This window comes from Nicotiana sylvestris, chromosome 12 (genome assembly GCF_000393655.2).
Source record: "Nicotiana sylvestris chromosome 12, ASM39365v2, whole genome shotgun sequence".
Lineage (NCBI taxonomy): Eukaryota > Viridiplantae > Streptophyta > Magnoliopsida > Solanales > Solanaceae > Nicotiana > Nicotiana sylvestris.
In genome coordinates this window covers 12,875,387-12,894,614 of record NC_091068.1, presented here as the reverse complement: position 1 = coordinate 12,894,614, position 19,228 = coordinate 12,875,387, and the positions used below count along the sequence as shown (strand labels likewise).

At 42.3% G+C, this 19,228-nt stretch overlaps 2 protein-coding genes across 2 annotated transcripts; one reads left to right on the top strand and one right to left on the bottom strand.

Annotated features, from left to right (window-relative positions):
* The first annotated feature begins 1,165 nt into the window (after window positions 1-1,165).
* LOC138882688 (uncharacterized) lies at window positions 1,166-3,066 on the top strand. Its single transcript, XM_070163302.1, has 5 exons — window positions 1,166-1,507; window positions 1,976-2,136; window positions 2,363-2,465; window positions 2,560-2,721; window positions 3,016-3,066. Exons 1-5 carry the CDS (start codon window positions 1,166-1,168, stop codon window positions 3,064-3,066), a joined length of 819 nt encoding a protein of 272 aa, XP_070019403.1.
* Window positions 3,067-17,985: 14,919 nt separating this feature from the next.
* LOC138882687 (uncharacterized) lies at window positions 17,986-18,768 on the bottom strand. The gene has a single exon (XM_070163301.1). The coding sequence runs from the start codon at window positions 18,766-18,768 to the stop codon at window positions 17,986-17,988; it is 783 nt and encodes a 260-aa protein (XP_070019402.1).
* Between the last annotated feature and the right edge of the window lie 460 nt (window positions 18,769-19,228).

Genomic DNA, 19,228 nt, shown 5'->3' with positions numbered 1-19,228 from the left:
GTACCAAACCTATCCCTCAACTTCACTCACATATCAACCTGCCCTAAACTACCAAGCACCATCACCCACTTACCAATCACCTCCACCACCTACGTATCAACTTACTTCACCTAGATATTCTCAACCCGCACCCGTAATACCAAGCATACAACTCCCAACCTTCTCACTACCCATCACCTCCTACCCGCCAAAACTTTCCCCGACCTAGACTAAACTTCAACCGTAAATCTCCCAGACAATATACCGCCATAGACGAGCCAATTGACCAATTATATGAAAAACTCAAAGCAGCCAGTTACATTACCCATATTCCAGCCGTAACTCTAGAAAATCCTTCCGAATGGATCAACCCAAACAAGACTTGCGTATACCATTTCGGGATGAAAGGCCATACCATCGACGAGTGCCGCTCGTTGAAAGATAAGATTCAGACCCTGATTGACAACAAGATCATTATAGCAAAGGAGCCCGCTCCTAATGTACGCAACAACCCTCTGCCTGACCACAAGGGGGGGGCATCTATATGATTGAGATTGAAGACGATTGGGACCCCAAAGGGTCAATCGGGTTGATAGCTGAAGGTGATGAACCTCAGAAGCCGGCGGTTACCCTCAATCCCATTGTTGTTCAAATTCAGCCTTCTAAGGAGGATGTGGTAAATGTGTCTGTTCCACTCGAGTTTGAAGCACCGCCTGCAAAGGTGCCAAAACCGATTGAGGTTGAGTTTGGGATTCCAAAGGCACTCGCACCGTTTGAAGTTGTTGTGTTACCTCCAAGGGTGTCCATTCCGGTTTCCATGACAGACATGACCCCATTCAAGTCGAAAGCCATACCTTAGGATTACACAGCTGAGGCTAGAAGGAAAGGGAAGACACATACAAGAGAAGCGGTCGCCGCACAGGTCATGACTAGAACAGGTAGGGTATACACCCCAGAACATTAAGCCGAGTCCAGCAAGCAAGCCTCTGGACGTCCTGTTGAAACTAGGCCCGATGACCTTTGGAGAAAGATACAGGCCATGGAGTACTCAGTCGTTGAACAACTGAACAAAACACCAGCACAGATTTCTATCTTGGCCCTTCTGCAAAGCTCTAAGACACATAAAAATGCCTTACTGAAGATACTAAGTGAAACTTATGTTCCCAACAACATAACATGAGGCGAAATGGCGAATATGGTGGGACAGGTGTTGGAAAGTCACAAGATCACCTTCCACGAGGATGAGTTGCCACCAGAAGGGATTAGTCACAACAAGGCATTGCATATCACTGTGCAATGCGAAGATCATTTCATCACCAGAATCTTGGTCGACGGGGGATCCAGCCTCAACATTTGTCCATTGATAACTCTCAGGACATTGGGTAAAGGATTGCACGAGGTCAAAGACAGGGCTATCAGTGTCAAAGATTTTGATGGATCTCAGAGGTCCACCATTGGAGAAATTAGCCTATGCCTACAGATGGGACCCACCTGGTTTGATGTCGAGTTCCAAGTCATTGACGTACCAGTATCTTACAATTTGTTGCTGGGATGACCCTGGATCCACGCCGCTGGGGCTGTAGCATCAACTTTTCTTCAAGCTGTAAAATTTGAATGGAATCATCAGGAAGTAATCATTCATGGGGACGGTAGAAACCCTATATACAGTCGCCAAACCATTCCAATGATCGGAGGTAGAAGAAGGATAGGAGGAGAAACGTAACACCACATCGAGCGGGTCAATGCTGTAGACAAAGACAAGTGGTGGGATAGCAAGATCGAAAGCATCCTGAATTGGAGCGGGTATGAACCCGGAAAAGGACTTCGCAAGAACTTGCAGGGTATCACCAAACCTATCAAGTTGAAGAAGCACGGTACCACTTTTGGGCTAGGGTATGAATACACTTAGGAGGAGTTCAACCACTGGTCACCTCCATGGCGGGGACCATACTATCCGCTGGAGCACCCTATACCTCAGTTGGAGCAAACTTTTCAGCCAGCCGACACTTTGTACGGATCAGAGGAAGACGAGGCACTAGCAGCAATAAAGAACCTGTTTCTGGAAGATGATATGGATTGTTGTGTTATTTTCGAGGAGGAAGGGGAGGAAGGCCCTTCCATTCAAGCCGTGAACAGAGGGGAACGCCTCACCAATTGGTCGGTCAGGACCACCAGTGCCCGGACATCTTCGGGGTAGCAAGGCTGAACGAGCATCATGCATCGCATCTTTATTTTCTTAGTTGCTTTTCCTTTCTGCATTGTCTTTACTTTCCAAAAGAGCTCTGATGTCTCGAACGATTATGAATTTCAATCAAAGCATTTCAAATTCATTATATATTGCACTTTTATTACTCTTCTCTATCATTTACTTTGTTTTACACAGCATTACTATTACATATCTTGATGATGAACCGACGACTGTAACTTGCAACGAGGCAATGCAACAAACGGATATAGATTCAGAAGAGGATGATATACTAAAAGAGGTTGTCAGAGAGGTCGAAAAACTTTGAGAATAGGCCTAAGTCTAATCTAGATGATACCGAAGTCGTTAATTTGGGTGATACTGAGAATGTCAAGGAAACACGTATTAGTGCACATTTTTCGCCATCAGAAAAGAAAGAGTACACAGAGTTCCTAAAAGAGTATGAGGATATCTTTGCATGGTCTTATGACGATATGAATGGCCTCAGCACATCCATTGTGGCTCACAAGTTGCCAACAGATCCTACATGGCCGCCGGTAAAGTAGAAGCTCAGGAAGTTCAAGCCAGACATGAGTTTGAAGATTAAAGAAGAGGATACTAAGCAAGTCAAAGCCAAGGTTCTCAGGGTGGTAGAATATCCGACATGGTTAGCCAACATTGTACCGGTACCAAAGAAGGATGGGAAGGTTAGAGTCTGTGTTGACTACCGGGATCTCTACCGGGCCAGTCCCAAAGACAACTTTCCTTTGCTGAATATACACATCTTGATTGACAACTGCGCCAAGCATGAGCTGCAGTCATTCATTGATTGTTTCGCTGGGTACCATCAGATATGGATGGATGAAGAAGATGCAGAGAAAACGGCGATTATCACGCCATGAGGGATGTACTGTTATAGAATGATGCCGTTTGGATTGAAAAATGCTGGTGCTACCTACATGAGAGCCATGACTACCATTTTTCACGACATGATACACAAAGAGATCGAGGTGTATGTGGATGACATCATCATCAAATCCAAGAAAGCTGCAGATCATATGGAAGACTTGCGAAAGTTCTTCAACAGGTTGAGAAGGTACAATTTGAAACTGAATCCCGCCAAGTGTGCATTCGGAGTTCCTGCTGGAAAATTATTGGGTTTCATCGTGAGTCATCGAGGAATAGAATTGGATCCATCAAAGGTCAAAACTATCCAAGAATTGCCACCGCCAAAGAACAAGAAAGACGTGATGAGTTTCTTGGGAAGACTCAACTATATCAGCCGATTCATAGCTCAGTCTACTGTCATTTGTGAACCCATCTTCAAAATGCTGAAGAAGGATGCCGCCACCGAATGGACCAATGAATGTCAAAAGGCTTTTGACAGAATCAAGGAATACTTATCTATGCTGCTAGTCTTGGTTCCGCCTGAACCAGAGAGACCCCAGTTGCTCTATCTCACAGTGTTGGATGGAGCATTTGGTTGTGTTTTGGGGCAACATAATGAAACAGGGAGAAAGGAGCAAGCCATCTACTATCTCAGTAAGAAGTTCACACCGTACGAGGCCCGATATTCTCTTTTAGAACGCGCTTGCTGTGCTCTGACTTGGGTCGCGCAGAAGTTGAGGCTTTACTTATGTGCTTACACTACTTATCTCATATCCAGAATGGACCCTCTTAAGTATATCTTCCAGAAGCCCATGCCCACCGGCAAGCTCGCCACGTGGCAGATCCTGTTAAGTTAATTCGACATTGTTTACATAACCCAGAAAGCAATCAAAGGGCAAGCCTTGGCGTACCATCTCGCCGAGAATCCCATAGACGGAGAATACGAGACCTTAAAAACGTATTTTCCCGATGAAAAGGTATCTTTCATAGGAGAAGATATTGCAGAATCCTATGATGGTTGAAGGTTGTTTTTCGACAGAGCTGCAAATTTCAAAGGAGTTGGCATAGGAGCAGTCTTGGTATCAGAAACCGGTCAGTATTACCCGGTATCCGCCAAGCTCAGGTTCCCATGCACCAACGACATGGCCGAATATGAAGCCTGCATTCTAGGGATTAAACTGGCCATTGATATGAACATTCAGGAGTTACTAGTAATCGGAGACTCGGACCTACTCATACATCAGGTTCGAGAAGAATGGGCAACCAAGAATCCCAAGATACTCCCTTATCTGCATCACATACAGGAATTGAGAAAGAGGTTCAGAAAGACGGAATTCCAGCATGTTCCCTGGGTACAGAATGAGTTCGACGATGCACTTGCCACTTTGTCATCTATGATTCAGCATCCAGATACAAATTTCATTGACCCCATCCAGTTCAATATTCATGACCAACTAGCTTATTGTGCTTATGTTGAGGAAGAAGCCGACGGGAAACCATGGTTCCACGACATCAAAGAGTATTTGACCACAGGAGAATATCCAGAGCTTGCCAATACTACCCAGAAATGCACGCTTCAGAGACTATCCAATAATTTCTTTCACAGCGGAGGAATCCTGTATAGGAGGACTCCTGATTTGGGTTTACTAAGAAGTGTCGATGCAAGGGAAGCAACCAAGTTATTGGAGGAAGTATATTCAGGGACCTGCGGACCGCACATGAATGGTTTTGTTTTAGCAAAGAAGATACTCCGAGCAGGATATTTCTGGATGACTATGGAAACAGACTGCATCCAGTATGTCCGAAAGTGCCATCACTGTCAGATACATACAGATATGATAAAAGTGCCTCCAAACGAGCTTAATGCAACAAGCTCGCCATGGCCGTTCGCCGCTTGGGGAATGGACGTTATCGGTCCAATCGAGCCTAGCGTGTCAAACAGGCACAGGTTCATCTTGGTAGCAATTGATTATTTTACTAAATGGGTTGAAGCAACATCATACAAAGCAGTTACCAAGAAGGTGGTAGCAGATTTTGTCCGCGACCGTATTGTTTGTCGGTTCGGAATTCCAGAGTCAATCATCACCGACAACGGTTCCAATCTTAATAGCGACCTGATGAAAACAATGTGTGAGACTTTCAAGACCAGACACAAGAACTCTACGGCTTATAGACCGCAGATGAATGGAGCCGTAGAAGCGGCCAACAAAAACATCAAGAAGATACTAAGGAATATGATCGAGAGGCATAAACAATGGCATGAGAAGTTGTCATTCGCCTTATTGGGTTATCGTACCACAGTCCGTACATCAACTGGGGCAACTCCCTACATGTTGGTTTATGTTACAGAGGCGGTCATTCCTGCTGAGGTAGAAATTCCCTCATTAAGGATCATACAAGAAGCCGAGTTAGATGATGCAGAATGGGTAAAAGGTCGCTACGAGCAGTTAGCCCTCATAGATGGAAAGAGGATGAATGTAGTCTGTCATGGTCAGTTATACCAGACCAGAATGTACAGAGCTTTCAACAAGAGAGTTAAACCAAGGAAGTTTACACCAGGAAAGCTGGTGTTGAAGAAGATATTTCCACATAGAGACGAAGCCAAAGGGAAATTCTCACCCAATTGGCAGGGTCCATATATGGTTCACCGAGTTCTACCCGGAGGAGCCCTTATTCTTGCAAAAATGGATGGAGAAGTCTGGCCGAAGCCGATCAACTCAGACGTAGTAAAGATATACTACATTTGATCATATGCTTTTCTTTATGATGTAATTTGAACTACGCCTGACTTGATTCTCGTTTAATAGGGGATATGTAGGTAGCCCTATGGGTTCGGTCACATTTTAATAAAAATTCCATTTTCCCCGCTATTGGAACTGGGGAAGAATTTTGAGGAGGATCCTAAAAATTACGAAGTCAGTTTGTCGGCTTTTGCATCAACATCAACTCAGTAAACTGGGGCAGAATTTTGAGGGTGGAATCGACCCGCTTTCAGTTATTCAGCACAGCCGTCAGTAGCGCCAACCCAGTGAACTGAGGCAGGATTTTGAGGAGGACCCTCAAAATTTCGGAGCATGCCGTGTCTTGAACCACGTTGTAGTTGTTGGTTCATCCAAAATAAAATCATTTTTTCCAAAATATATATACTTATATTACATTTACTGAATCATGCATAAACATCATTTGCATCACCGTCATTCAGCAATGCTACCCCAATGATACGTAACATCAGGAGCCAAGGGATACGAACTAACCTTCCCCCTCTACAGAACACACGATTTTTCTTTGGATGCAGGAACTCATATCGCAATGCAAAACGCATTCACTCTTCAAAGTCGAAACCCTCAAAACAATCACTCAACTCACAAAGGTCTACTATCTACACCCAACATTACCCAGCAGTCATGATATCTCAACCGCCTATCAGTTAAGAAAATTACTACTATTTGCTCCTTTACATTCCTGCACTGCATAAGGTTACTCCCTGCCTTTCGAGGTTAAGCTCTACCTCCATATTGCATAAGGCTATCTATCTGCCTTCTGAGACTAAGCTCTGTCTCCATCCATATTGCATAAGGCTATTCTCTGCCTTTCGAGGTTAAGCTCTACCTCCATATTACATAAGGCTATCTATCTGCCTTCCGAGTCTAAGCTCTGTCTCTATCTATATTTTGCATAAGGCTATTCTCTGCCTTTCGAGGTTAAGCTCTACCTCCATATTGCATAAGGCTATCTATCTGCCTTTCAAGACTAAGCTCTGTCTCCATCCTGCATGGCTGAAATATCGCCACTTTATTTAAATTCTCGCTTCGGCTGAAATATCGCCACCTGCATTCAAATTCACGCCGTGGCTGAAAAAAAGCCACTCTTTGCATTCATTCGGCTGAAAGATTGCCACCTTCTCATGGGCTGAAAAATCGCCAACTTATTCAAAGGCATCATAGTTTGGAGGCACCATCTGCATAGCCTGAGAACATAATTTCATGGCCTGCGAATCTTTATTTTATGCTCTTCATGGCCCAGAACATCATAGTCTGAGGACGTCATCATAACTGTCCAAAGACAACATTCATGGTCCAACGGGAATTTGCATCATGTTTAAATTACGCACAATATGCACATATACTCATCTACAGGTACACCGGCTAGCGAACGGTCGTCTCAGCAGAAGCGATCCCGCTACGGTTCTCCGCAATCTATTTGACTCCAAACACCTTTTAAATTTGACCATCGCGTTTGTCTTTTCAAATCTCCATCGACACATTCCGTCAATAGTTCCTGAACTACATGTGGCCTGATTCCTGTGAAACCAGGGATATGTAGGCAGCTCAGAAACCAAAGAGCGGCCAAGTTCTTTTTCAATCACCGTTTCCGGTCAAAATTGGCCATCTTGTCTTTACCCGACAACTCATTCATCCTCCTCGGGTAAAGAGGGGCAACTGTTGATATCCAATTTTTTCCTAAGTATTTTATACCCAAAATATTTTCAAAATAGCATATATAAGCACACCCAAGAGTTTTGGTATTTTTTGTGATTTTTAAACCAATTTACTGCCTATTTTAATACAACAAAATCCAATAACTATTCTAAAAAATTATCATTTTTGATGAATAACTTATTTAATTCTCATATTTACACCAAAATATAATTAAGGTGATTTTTGCATATTTTTACCAATTTATTTGGCATTTTTAAAGCTAAATTGCATATAATTACAATTATAACCTATTTTGTAATTAATAGCATTTTATAACAATAAATTTTGCTACAATATTTTTAAGCTAATATTTATATAATATATGGATACCTAGTATTTTAAATTTGCTTTTAAAATCATTATTACTATTTTTGTAAAATAGAAAGGGGAAAACGGCTATTTAAAACCTAGCCCCAGTTGCATTTCAATTACAACCCAAATTGCACCCCAATTCGACCCAATTTCAATTGACACCCGACTCACACCCCATTTGGATACCCGGTCCAGCTTTGTTTTGATCTGAGCGGTTGATCAAACGAGATCAACGGCCTAAATTAATTTGCCTAAAATAAATCAAACGACCCCCTTTCCTTTTACCTCATTTTTGCAAAAAGACCGGTCTCTCTCTATGCTGACGTTTGCTCTCCCTTCTCTTTCGAACCTTCTGGTTCTCTCTTTCTTCTCCGATGGACTTCGTCGCCTCTTCGGCCAACTCCATTCTCACTTCTCTCGACCTCTAGCCGCCACGAAACCTCGTCTCGTTGCTTCTCTCTGAGCCTCGAAGCCCTAGAGACATCAACCATGAAAGGCGGTCCCTGGAACCTCACTTGGCTTATCTCTGACCTTTCTCTGGTGGGTTTTGGTCCGATGATGCTTTAAATGTCGTTGTTAACAAGTTTCACGGATAGGTTCCTCATCTCACTGCTTTTATTGCAAACCCAATTTTTGCCTAAATCTCTTAATCTATGTCTTTTTAAACGATTTCTAGTTTATTCTTTGAGTTCTATGCTTCTTATTACTCGATATCTTCGATTAGTTCAAGTTTTTAAACGTTCTTGTTGCTCTTTTCAAAACTAGGGTTTCCGACCCCCTTTCAAAATCACCATGCCTTCTATTTCTTTTGAGTATTATGTGAATATGCCTATGTTTGTGCCATGCTATGAGTTTGTTTGTTTCCGAATTAGTCCAAGTTCCACGCTTTAAATCTTTACTAGGGTTCCGACTCTCCACTGTTTATATGATTCCTTACTTAGGGTTCTTAGCTTTGTGACTATTGTGTTTAAATAAGTTTAAATGCTTCTCTTTACTGAATATTCTGTTAATTCCGAGCATCTCTTTGAATCCCTGATTTGTATGTGTTTTCCTTAAGGGTTCTTACATTGATTTTTCAAATTGTTTCCTTACTTGTGAGTTGCCTTCTATACTTAATACTGGTTCCCTCTAATTTTGGTCTTGTCTGCAATTCTTTGACTGATTTTCAGAGTTGATTTATAGTTTTACCATATTTGTGCACTTAAATATCTTTTTTTAAGTATTTAGCATATACTTTCCTTGTTTGAAGCATTGTGTATCTAGCCCTTATTGCATATTTATTGCATACTACTTCTTACTATGGTATAATCAGTCATCTTACTGATTCTTTTCCTTACTTGATAACCTGTACTCCTATTCAAATCATGAATCCCTGATTTAATTGAATTAAGTCCTGTGATTGAATCAATTTGGTACTGTTTCTATAATTATACACTTACTACCCTATTCTCAATTGTTTTCAAAAAAAAAACTCTAAGTACTACTATTCCTTTCTCACACAGAGAAACAAAATCATTTTCTGTACTCTCTCTTTGTTTCACACAATCTCTCTCCTCTTGTGACTACTGGTTGCTCCACTAGTTTGAAACTCAGGCTGAGTTTTAGATTATTTCACTGTTCTATTATATTGCTGCTCACTTCTACTACTGCTCACTTCTGCTATTGCTTCTCACTCTTGCTATAGTCGCTGCTTCTCTATACTGCTGCTCTCTCTCTGCACACTCTCTGCATATTGTTGCTCACTCCTTGCAAACTGTTGCTCACCATCTTGCATATTATAACTCACCACTACCCTGCATTAGTTTACCTTCAACTGGTATGTCTCCTATTTGATTTACAGCCCCAAAAGCAATATGTTTCTATTTGTGTTACACTTCCTTTTGTTTCTTGCATATTTCTACTTATGGTTTTGTTGTTCTTACTGCAATTACCATGCCTCTGTGCTGATTAATATAGTCTGGCATGCCTGTGCTTGTTTCTTGCATGTTTCTCCTTACCTCCCTAACCCCAGAACATTATAAGCATGTTATTCAGGACCCTTTAGCTATTAAGTGACCCTGAACCTCTTCTTGATGTGTGAGTCTGTCAATCTAATGCTTTTAAGCCCCTGACCCCTTTGTGTGGAACCTGCTTGATTGTGTAAGTTCTAAAGTGCTTCTCTTAATGTTATGCGTATATGTAACTGTGTTCTTGCTTGTGAGTTATTTGTTCCCTTTCCCCCTGCCCCTGTTGGTGTTCCCTGAGTGTTGTGTGACTCTTTGCTTTCAAAACTGGTTCCATATTAACTGTTTTAAAACTCAAGTGATTACTTTTCTCTCAAAACTGTTTTCATGTGAATCCTCTTTCAATTGTTTTCAACTCAACTTCTTCAAATTGTATCACAGTCTCACTAGTCCTAGAACTTAGGTTCTACCCCCTTAGTGTAAGCATTGCTTTGGGTACCTTGAGTACCCACTGAACTTTGATGCACAAGGCTGGTAATTCCACACTTGCACTTGTCTTGTTAATTTGTTTTGGGTGCCTGGTATTGGCCAAGGGTCCCAATGGACCCTTAGGGAGCTTTGCCGCACCCAAACCTTGGTAAAGGCTGTGAGGATTGGAGATTTGGGCCTGGCTAAAGGCTCCCTATAGATTAACTTCTTATTTTTACTCTTCACTACTGTAATTTAATCACATTGGTCTGTAATAACTTGTAATGAACAATGAGGTTTATAGTGCAATTGTGTGGGATTATGCATGCTTAGCTTTAAGTAATGGGTAGAGAACATGTCTATAGGATTTTACTTACCTACTTGTGCAAAAGAAATCATTTCTAGGGGCATACATCTCATACAACTAGAGGTCCTGTCTTTAAGCTCTCTTACTATCAGCTTGTTATTTACTTTATAACCACAATTAGTTAATAATCAACAATGCTTCCATTGCATTTAGATACCATGCTTTAGGACCTTTGTGTGCATTAGATATCATGTATGTAGGGCTGTATTTGCAACTGTTGAATACTTCACTAATTTTGTTTAACAGACATAAGTCTGGTTAACAGGCTTCTTTTAAAACTGGAAAATAAGTATGCACGTCCACTTTATTTTATGATTAAACAACGCCTAAGCAATCCTTAGGCCGGATAAAATTTATTAAACGTCTTATCATGTTTAAACCATTCAACATCTTTAGACTGGCCGAATTTGTTTCCCTTCTCTGAGATCCGCTTGGTTCTTACTAAACTCCTGTCCTATTTTCTAAATAATCATATCTGCGCAAATACTTTCTATTTAGTTACCTTTTCCAGAATTGTGTTACTGTTTTTTCTAAAACAAATCAGGACACTATGTCTTCTGTAATTTTGCAAAACTATAGTTCAAAAACTAATATACTTATATGCTCTCAGCTTTACACTTCTGAATGGTTTTACATCTGTGCTAAAAGTTTTCCTACCTCTTCTGTCCGAAATTATTTTCATAACAGAATACTATACCTGCTATGCCCTATCATATATTTTTGAGTATGTTTAAAATGCTTTCTCCGATTTCTAAACTGTTACGTATCTCCTGCCTTTTCTCATGTTCAGAAAGTGTGCGTCCAACTCCTTTTGCAAATTCTTTTTAAACTCTTCAACTCCTATCTTAACATATTTTCGAACATTCCAGCTTTTAACTCTCATTTCCTTAGACCTTAAATGTGATTGCGACAGGCTAATCATGTGTCCATCTGTGGAGGGGTATTTGAGCCTTTTACATGCCTTTATATTATTCCTTACATGAAGTCCTATTGTTTTTGCATGTCCCCTAGTGTTTTTGACCTTTAAACCTAAGGGTTCAACCTAGTCCTCACCTTATAGGAATAGCGGTCCTAAATACCCTCTAGGACCTATAGGACGGGACGGGTAATAGCACGCACTAAGCACTCGTGACCAATACACACGCTTAAAATAACCTCTACGGGGTGGGAAGGGTAGAATATGGTGATGATGACCGGTGCGCTAATATCTCGTGTGAGAATGATTGCTGGGTATTGCACCGAAGTGATCCATATTATAGTTAAACCTAGGACCCTTTTCTTTGCTTTTCCTTCATTTAAATTAACGTTTTCTTCAAACTAAGCTTTCCTTTTTTCCAAACAAAAAAATCACTTGTGTCTTTCTTCTTTCAAAATAGTCAACTTGTTTATATTTCTTATGTGCAAACATTGTCTGATTATCTCAAGCCCTACTCTTCTTAAAGTCACAGCTAAGTATGGCCGGAAACCACACTAGTGGATCTTGAGGGGTGCCTAACACCTTCCCCTCGAGATAATCTCAAGCCCTTACCCGAACTCTGGTTTTCTTCCAAAAAATCTTCTTCTTTTCTCTAAAGTGTCCTAATGCACTATAATCATTAGGTGGCGACTTTTCAAATTCCATAACCCGATTCCTCAAAAGGGAATAAGAGTTGTTTTGCCCATAATATCGTAAACCCAATTTCGCCTTCTTTTAGGAAGGAAAAAGGGGGCGTCGACACACGGGTCATTCTTTGTTGGTACAACTGCCCGTGGCAAACTGCGGCCATTCACTTTTCATTAATCAGGGTTAACTGTTCCAGACGGGCTTTGACCCACTCACTGTCTTCAATTTCAGCTTCAACAATGATCCGGAGAGAAGGGATTTCAACTTCTGCGGGTATTACGGCTTCAGTGCCATAAACCAAAAGGTACAGTGTTGCTCCGACCGACGTACACACATTAGTGCAATACCCCAACAATGCAAAAGGCAACTTTTCATGCCACTGCCTGGAACTTTGAATCATCTTTCTCAAAATCTTTGATGTTCTTGTTTGCTGCTTCAACGACACCATTGGCTTTAGGCCGATAAGGAGTAGAGTTCCGATGCGTTATCTTGAATTGTTCGCATATCTCCCCCATCAAATAACTATTCAAGTTTGCAGCATTGTCTGTGATAATAGTTGCAGGAATGCCAAAACGACAGATAAGATTGGAGTACATGAAATCTACCACAACTTTCTTGGTGACAGATTTGAGAGTGATTGCTTCAACCCATTTCATAAAATAGTCAATGGCGACCAGTATGAATCTATGTCCATTTGAGGTTTTTGGCCTGATTGGCCCAATGACGTCCATGCCCCAGGCAACAAATGGCCAAGGCACTGAGATGGGATGCAGTTCTGTGGGAGGTGCATGAATCAAGTCACCGTGTACCTGACACTGATGACACTTCCGAACAAAACTGAAGCAGTCTTTTTCCATGGTCATCCAGTAATAACCCACTCGAAGGATTTTCTTTGCCAAAACATGCTCGTTCATGTGGGGTTCGCACACTTCTACGTGCACTTCATACATGATTCTTCCGGCTTCTTCGGCGTCAACACATCTTAACAAGTTGAGGTCCGAGGTCCTTTTGTACAAGACATCACTACTCAAAAAGAAACCACTTGCATGCCATCTAATGGTTCTCTTTTGGTCTCCACTGGCTTGCTCGGGTTATTCTTTGGTTTTCAAAAATCTTTTGATGTCATGATACCATGGCTGAATATTTGGTTCTGCCTCAACCATATTACAGTAGCCATGCCTTTCCCTAATTTGGATTTCTAAGGGATCAATGTAGGCATTGCCTAGGTATGGCAGCATCGAGGCCAAAGTAACAAGCGCATCGGCCAGTTTGTTATGGCAACGAGGGATGTACTTGAACTCTATTGACTTGAATCTCTTGCCAAGATCTTCCACATATTGACTATAAGTAATAAGCTTGACATCTCGAGTTTCCCATTCTCCCTGAGCTTGTCGGATAATCAGATCCGAGTCTCCCATGATTAACAATTCTTCAACATCTTGGTCGATTGCCATGTTCATACCCATAATGCAGGCTTCATACTCAGCGGTGTTGTTTGTGTAGAAAAACCGAAGCCGGGCTGTGGTTAGATAATGCTGGCCGGTGGGTGAGATCAAGATGCCCCAATTCCAATGCCCTTTGCATTTTCCGCTCCATCAAAGAACATTTTCCAAGCATTGGTGTCTTCGGATATTGCCTCAACTGAATTTACCTCTAGATCCGGGAAGTAAGTGTTCAAAGGTTGGTCTTCATCATCGACAGAATTTTCAGCCAAATGATTTGTTAACGCCTGGGCTTTCATTGCAGTGCGAGTGACATAGACTATGTCAAATTCCATGAGCAGGATCTGCCACTTCGCTAACCTCCCAGTGGGCATTGGCTTCAGGAATATGTATTTTAAAGGATCCAAGCTGGTTATGAGGTAAGTGGTGTAGGCTTGCAAATAATGCCTCAGTTTCTGAGCGACCCAAGTTAAAGCGCAACAAGTTCTTTCCAGTAAAATGTACTTGGCTTCATAACTAGTAAACTTCTTGCTCAAATAGTAAATGGCCTGCTCTCTCTTTCCGGTCACATCATGTTGCCCGAGGACACAACCGAAAGAATTTTCCAATACTGTCAGATACAGTAACAGAGGCCTCCCTGGCTCAGGTGGGACCAACACTATCGGATTCGACAGATATTCCTTGATTTTATAGAAAGCTTCTTGTCACTCGTTTGTCCATTTGATCTCCGCATCTATCTTTAACAACTTGAATATGGGTTCACACGTGGAGGTCAACTGGGCAATGAACCGGCTGATGTAGTTCAATCTTCCCAACAAACTCATATCATCCTTCTTGGTTTTCGGAGGAGGCAAATTCCGAATGGACTTTATCTTTGTTGGGTCTAACTCAATGCCCCTTCGACTGACTATGAAACCCAAAAGTTTGCCAGATGGGACTCCAAATGCACCTTGGCAGAGTTTAGCTTCAAATCATATCTGCGTAGCCGCTCAAAGAATTTTCTCAAGTCCCGAATATGGTCATCTTGAGTTTTGGACTTGATGATCACATCATCCACACAAACCTCTATCTCTTGATGCATCATATCATGAAAAATGGCAGTCATGGCCCTTATGCAAGTTGCCCCGGCATTCTTCAGATCAAACAACATGACCCTGTAACAGTATGTGCCCCAGGGTGTGGTAAAAGCTATCTTTTATGCATCTTCTTCATCCATCAATACCTGGTGATATCCTGCGTAACAATCCACAAAGGACTGTATCTCATGTTTGGTGCAGTTATCAACAAGGATGTGGATGTTCGACAAAGGGAAATTGTCCTTGGGACTCGCTTTGTTTAAATCTCTGTAATCCACACACACCCCAGGTCTTCCCGTCTTTCTTTAGCACTGGAACTACATTAGCTAGCCATGTGGTATACCGAACTACTCGGATCACCCCCACTTTTCGTGACTTCTTCTTTGATCTTGTCACTGATGTCAGTTTTAAACTTACTTTGCTTTTGATGGACATGGGGGTAGCCGAGGTAAGTCGGCAACTTATGAACCACCAAATCAACATTAGTCGTGGCATATCGTCATATGACCAAGCAAACACATCTTTGAACTCAAACAGGAGTTTGATTAATACGTCCTGGGTTTTTCCATCTGTGTGAATGGTTATCTTGATTTCCCTGATTTATTCATAACTACCCAAATTAACCGGCTCAGTATCATTTAAATTCGGCTTAGGTTTATTCTCGAATTATTCCAATTCACGATTGATTACCTAAAAGCCACTTCTTCATTGTATTCTGGTTCTTGGTTCATTATTTCACAGTTAGACAGTGTGTTTGGATCTGGGCATGAAGTCTACAAGCATGTCATGTTATTTAAAGCCGCATTATTAGAACTGAAAGAAGAAATAAAAGAGAAAAATAACCGAATCAGAAAGAATAAAGAAAGATAAACGATGAAATATTGATTTAATTTCATTGAATTTGAAGATAACAGGGTTTACATTGGAAATTAGAAGACAAGAAACTAAAGAAAACATCCGAGTTACACACTGGAATAACTCGTGATGTAGAAAAAGTGGCAGGACAGGTCTACTGGGACTCCTGCCTGATTGGGAATGGAGTAGCTTTCCAATTCTGGAGCTTGGCATTAGGTCCCATATACAACACCTCAGTGGTGCTTGAGCCTTCCCCTGGTTGAACCATATGGGCTTCATACAGTATCTTCCTCATAGCCCCACAAATTTCTTCAATTTCTTCGGCCGTAAAGGCCTTATCTTCCTCTTCCTCATTGTATTTCGGCTTGACAAATATTCTGTACAGATGCGGCACCGGCTGAGGCAAGTCCCAATCATCACTCTTTCTATCATCTGCCTATCTTACATCAGCTGGAGTAGGTCGGAAGCCTACCCCAAAGAACTTTTCACCGACGGTCAGGGTGATAGGTTTAGCTATTCCTTGCAATGATTTCCCAAGCCCTTTCCCAGGTTTGTAGCCATGCCTGATCATTTCTTTGGCCACCATGATTGATGCATTAGAAAGGAAGGGTTGAGGGCAAGGTTTTCCTTCTTCACACTGATCAGCGACCACGATTTCAAAGGCCTGATAGACTATGTGTTCACTCCCCTCTCTTGCTTCAAGACACGAGACTGATGGGTCTCGATAAATTGATTGCTCATCTTCCCTGTGAACCACAATCTCTTGATCCTCGTGCTCGAACTTCAACATCTGGTGAAGAGTAGAGGGTACAACCCCCGCTGCATGGATCCACGACCTCCCCAAAAGAAAGTTGTAGAATGTGTCCATGTCCAGAACTTGGAAGGTTACTTCAAAGTCTACTGGGCCGATTGTCAGAATCAGATCAATCTCTCCAATTGTTTCCCTGTTTATACCATTGAAGGCACGTACACAGACGTTGTTGGGTCGGATTCTTTTCGTACCGATTTCCATATGCTGCAGAGTTGAAAGTGGTCAAATGTCTACCCCAGAGCCTCCGTCCAACATAAACCTTTTCACGTAGTACCCTTCGCATTTGACTGTCAGGTGCAGGCCTTTGTTATGTGCGTCCCCTTCTAAGGACAAGTCATTTTTGCTGATGGAGATCTGGTTGATTGTGAAAAATCTTTCGGCCATTCTCTCCAACTGCTCTACAGAAGCCTCAACAGGTACATATGCTTCGTTAAGGGTCTTGATCAATACCGTTTGATGTTCGGCGGAGTTCATCAACAGATATAACAAGGAGACTTGTGTAGGAGATTTTTGAAGCTGGTCGATCACCTCATAATCCGCCATTTTCATCTTTTGAAAGAAGGCCTCCGCTTCTTCGACACTTACGGGCTTCTTAGATGGGAAGCACTTTCTAGTGGCATTGTTCACCTCTTCCAAATTTAAATACTTTTCAGCCGGGTTATTTTCTTGAACTTCTCCCGAGATTTCTTTGCCTCTGTAAGTCACCACTGATTTTTTGTAGTTCCAGGACATAGTGGTAGGATCCGTCATGGGCTTTTGTGACGTGCAGCCAATAACCACGGGCTCACTCAGCCTTGGTGGAATAATTGTCCCCACATCACATAAGCTCCCTTGGGCACATACATTTGGGTTGTCTTATTCAGCTCGAATCTCCTGGGAGGACTCAAAGTCATTTTCTTTTCTTTGCGGCCTCGAGGGACATAGAGAACACCATCTTTGGGAGGCGTTGCCCCAGTTTCAACTTCAACTTTCTTCTCTGACTTTAGAGGGGTGGTTTTGTTCTTTTCTCCCCTTTGTCTTACTTCGGGGCAGCTTTTGGTTTCTTTTCTACATCAGCGATGGCAATGATGGCCTTCAATTCTGGGTCAAATTCCTTGTCCTCACAAATCATTTCAATTACCGGTCCGTTGTTGTGGGCCGACAATGGGTTGTTAGTCACATTGGGAATATCTTCATCCCTTAGCACTATCTTCCTTTGTTCTTTCAAGTTCTCTACGACTCTCTTCAAAGTCCAACAATCATCTATGTCGTGCCCGTCTGCCCTTGAGTGATAGGCGCATCAGGTACCGGCTCTGTAAGCGGGTAATGCTGGGTTTTGCCTGGTTTGAGGAACAGGCTGTAGCAGACCCATTTGAACAAGCGTTGGTAATAGGCTGGAGTAGGGTTCGCCAATTGGTATAAAGTTTGGCCTCTTGGGTGGTTCACAAGGGTGGAAATTATTTTGTGGAGGCCGGGAGTTGTAGTGGTTTTGGTAAGGAGGCTGGTTTCTAGAAAATGAAGCTTGGTTCCGATTGGCTTGTTGTTGTGGCCGGACATAAGGTTGAGTATTCATGACCGTGTATGGCTGTGGAGCATAGGCTATGTCTTGGTGGGGGTAATAGTGCTGCGGGGTCCTTTCTGAGAAAAGGGATTTGGGGGTACGGTGTTTTCTTGCACCCGACACTGCCATGGATATTTCTTCCTTTTTTCTTTCCCCTTGCTACTCCTCCAGACCCACCCTGAATGGCTTGGGAGGTAGCTATGATAGTGGATTGGCTTAGAATTCGACCCGTTTTCAAACCCATTTTCAACCATTTCGCCAATCTTGATGGCTTCAGCGAACAGTTTACGCATTGCGGACATCATATTTTGGAAGTAGTCAGCTTCCTGAGCTTGGAGGAAAACTGTGACCATTTCAATCTCATCCATTGGAGGCTTTACCCTGGAGGTCTGTTCATGCCATTTAACTGCGTACTCTCGAAAGCTTTCCGAGGATTTCTTCTTCAAGTTTGTCAACGAGTTCCTATCTGGAGAAATATCAATGTTGTATTGGAACTGTCTGATAAAATCTCTAGCAAGGTCATCCCAGATGTGCCAGTAGGATATATCTTGGTCCATGTACCATTCAGATGCGATGCCAACTAGACTTTCTCCGAAATAGGCCATGAGGAGTTCTTCCTTCCTACCGGTTCCTCGCAGCTGGTTGCAATATCTCTTGAGATGAGCAATAGGATCACCGTGTCCATCATACTTCTCAAATTTTGGGGTTTTGAATCCCAATGGCAGATGCACATGAGGTAACATACATAAGTCGGCATATGATACACTTTTCTGTCCACTCAATCCTTGTATGCTTTTAAGACTTTGTTCCATACTCCTCATCTTCTTCGCAATCTTTACTTGCTCAGGAGTTTTGGTGGTCTTTTCTGCCCCGCAGTGAACTTATATCGGGGTGGTTGAGGGTAAGTATAAATGGGAAACTGAGGAGGTTCCATTAGGAATGTGGTTGTTTGGATGGTGAAAGCTGAGGGGTCAACACCAGGCATGGGCAGTGTAGGCTGTGCTGTGGCCGAGCAAGGTGGAGCGGTGAAGATATTTGAAGTTGTACCGGACATTAACACCTGGGGGCGAACCTCAGAAGGTTGTTCCCACAAAATGATCCGAGATCGTTGGTGTCCTAGTGGTGTATTTGGGTGACTGATTGGGACAGTGGAGGTACCGCTTGCTCTAGGAAAGAGTTCGGGGAATCCTGGGATTGCGCTTGGTGGCTCTTTTCCATTTTCCCAAGTGTCCTACATTTTCATAACCCGGAGAAGCAAGATTCTGTTTTCTTTGGTAACTG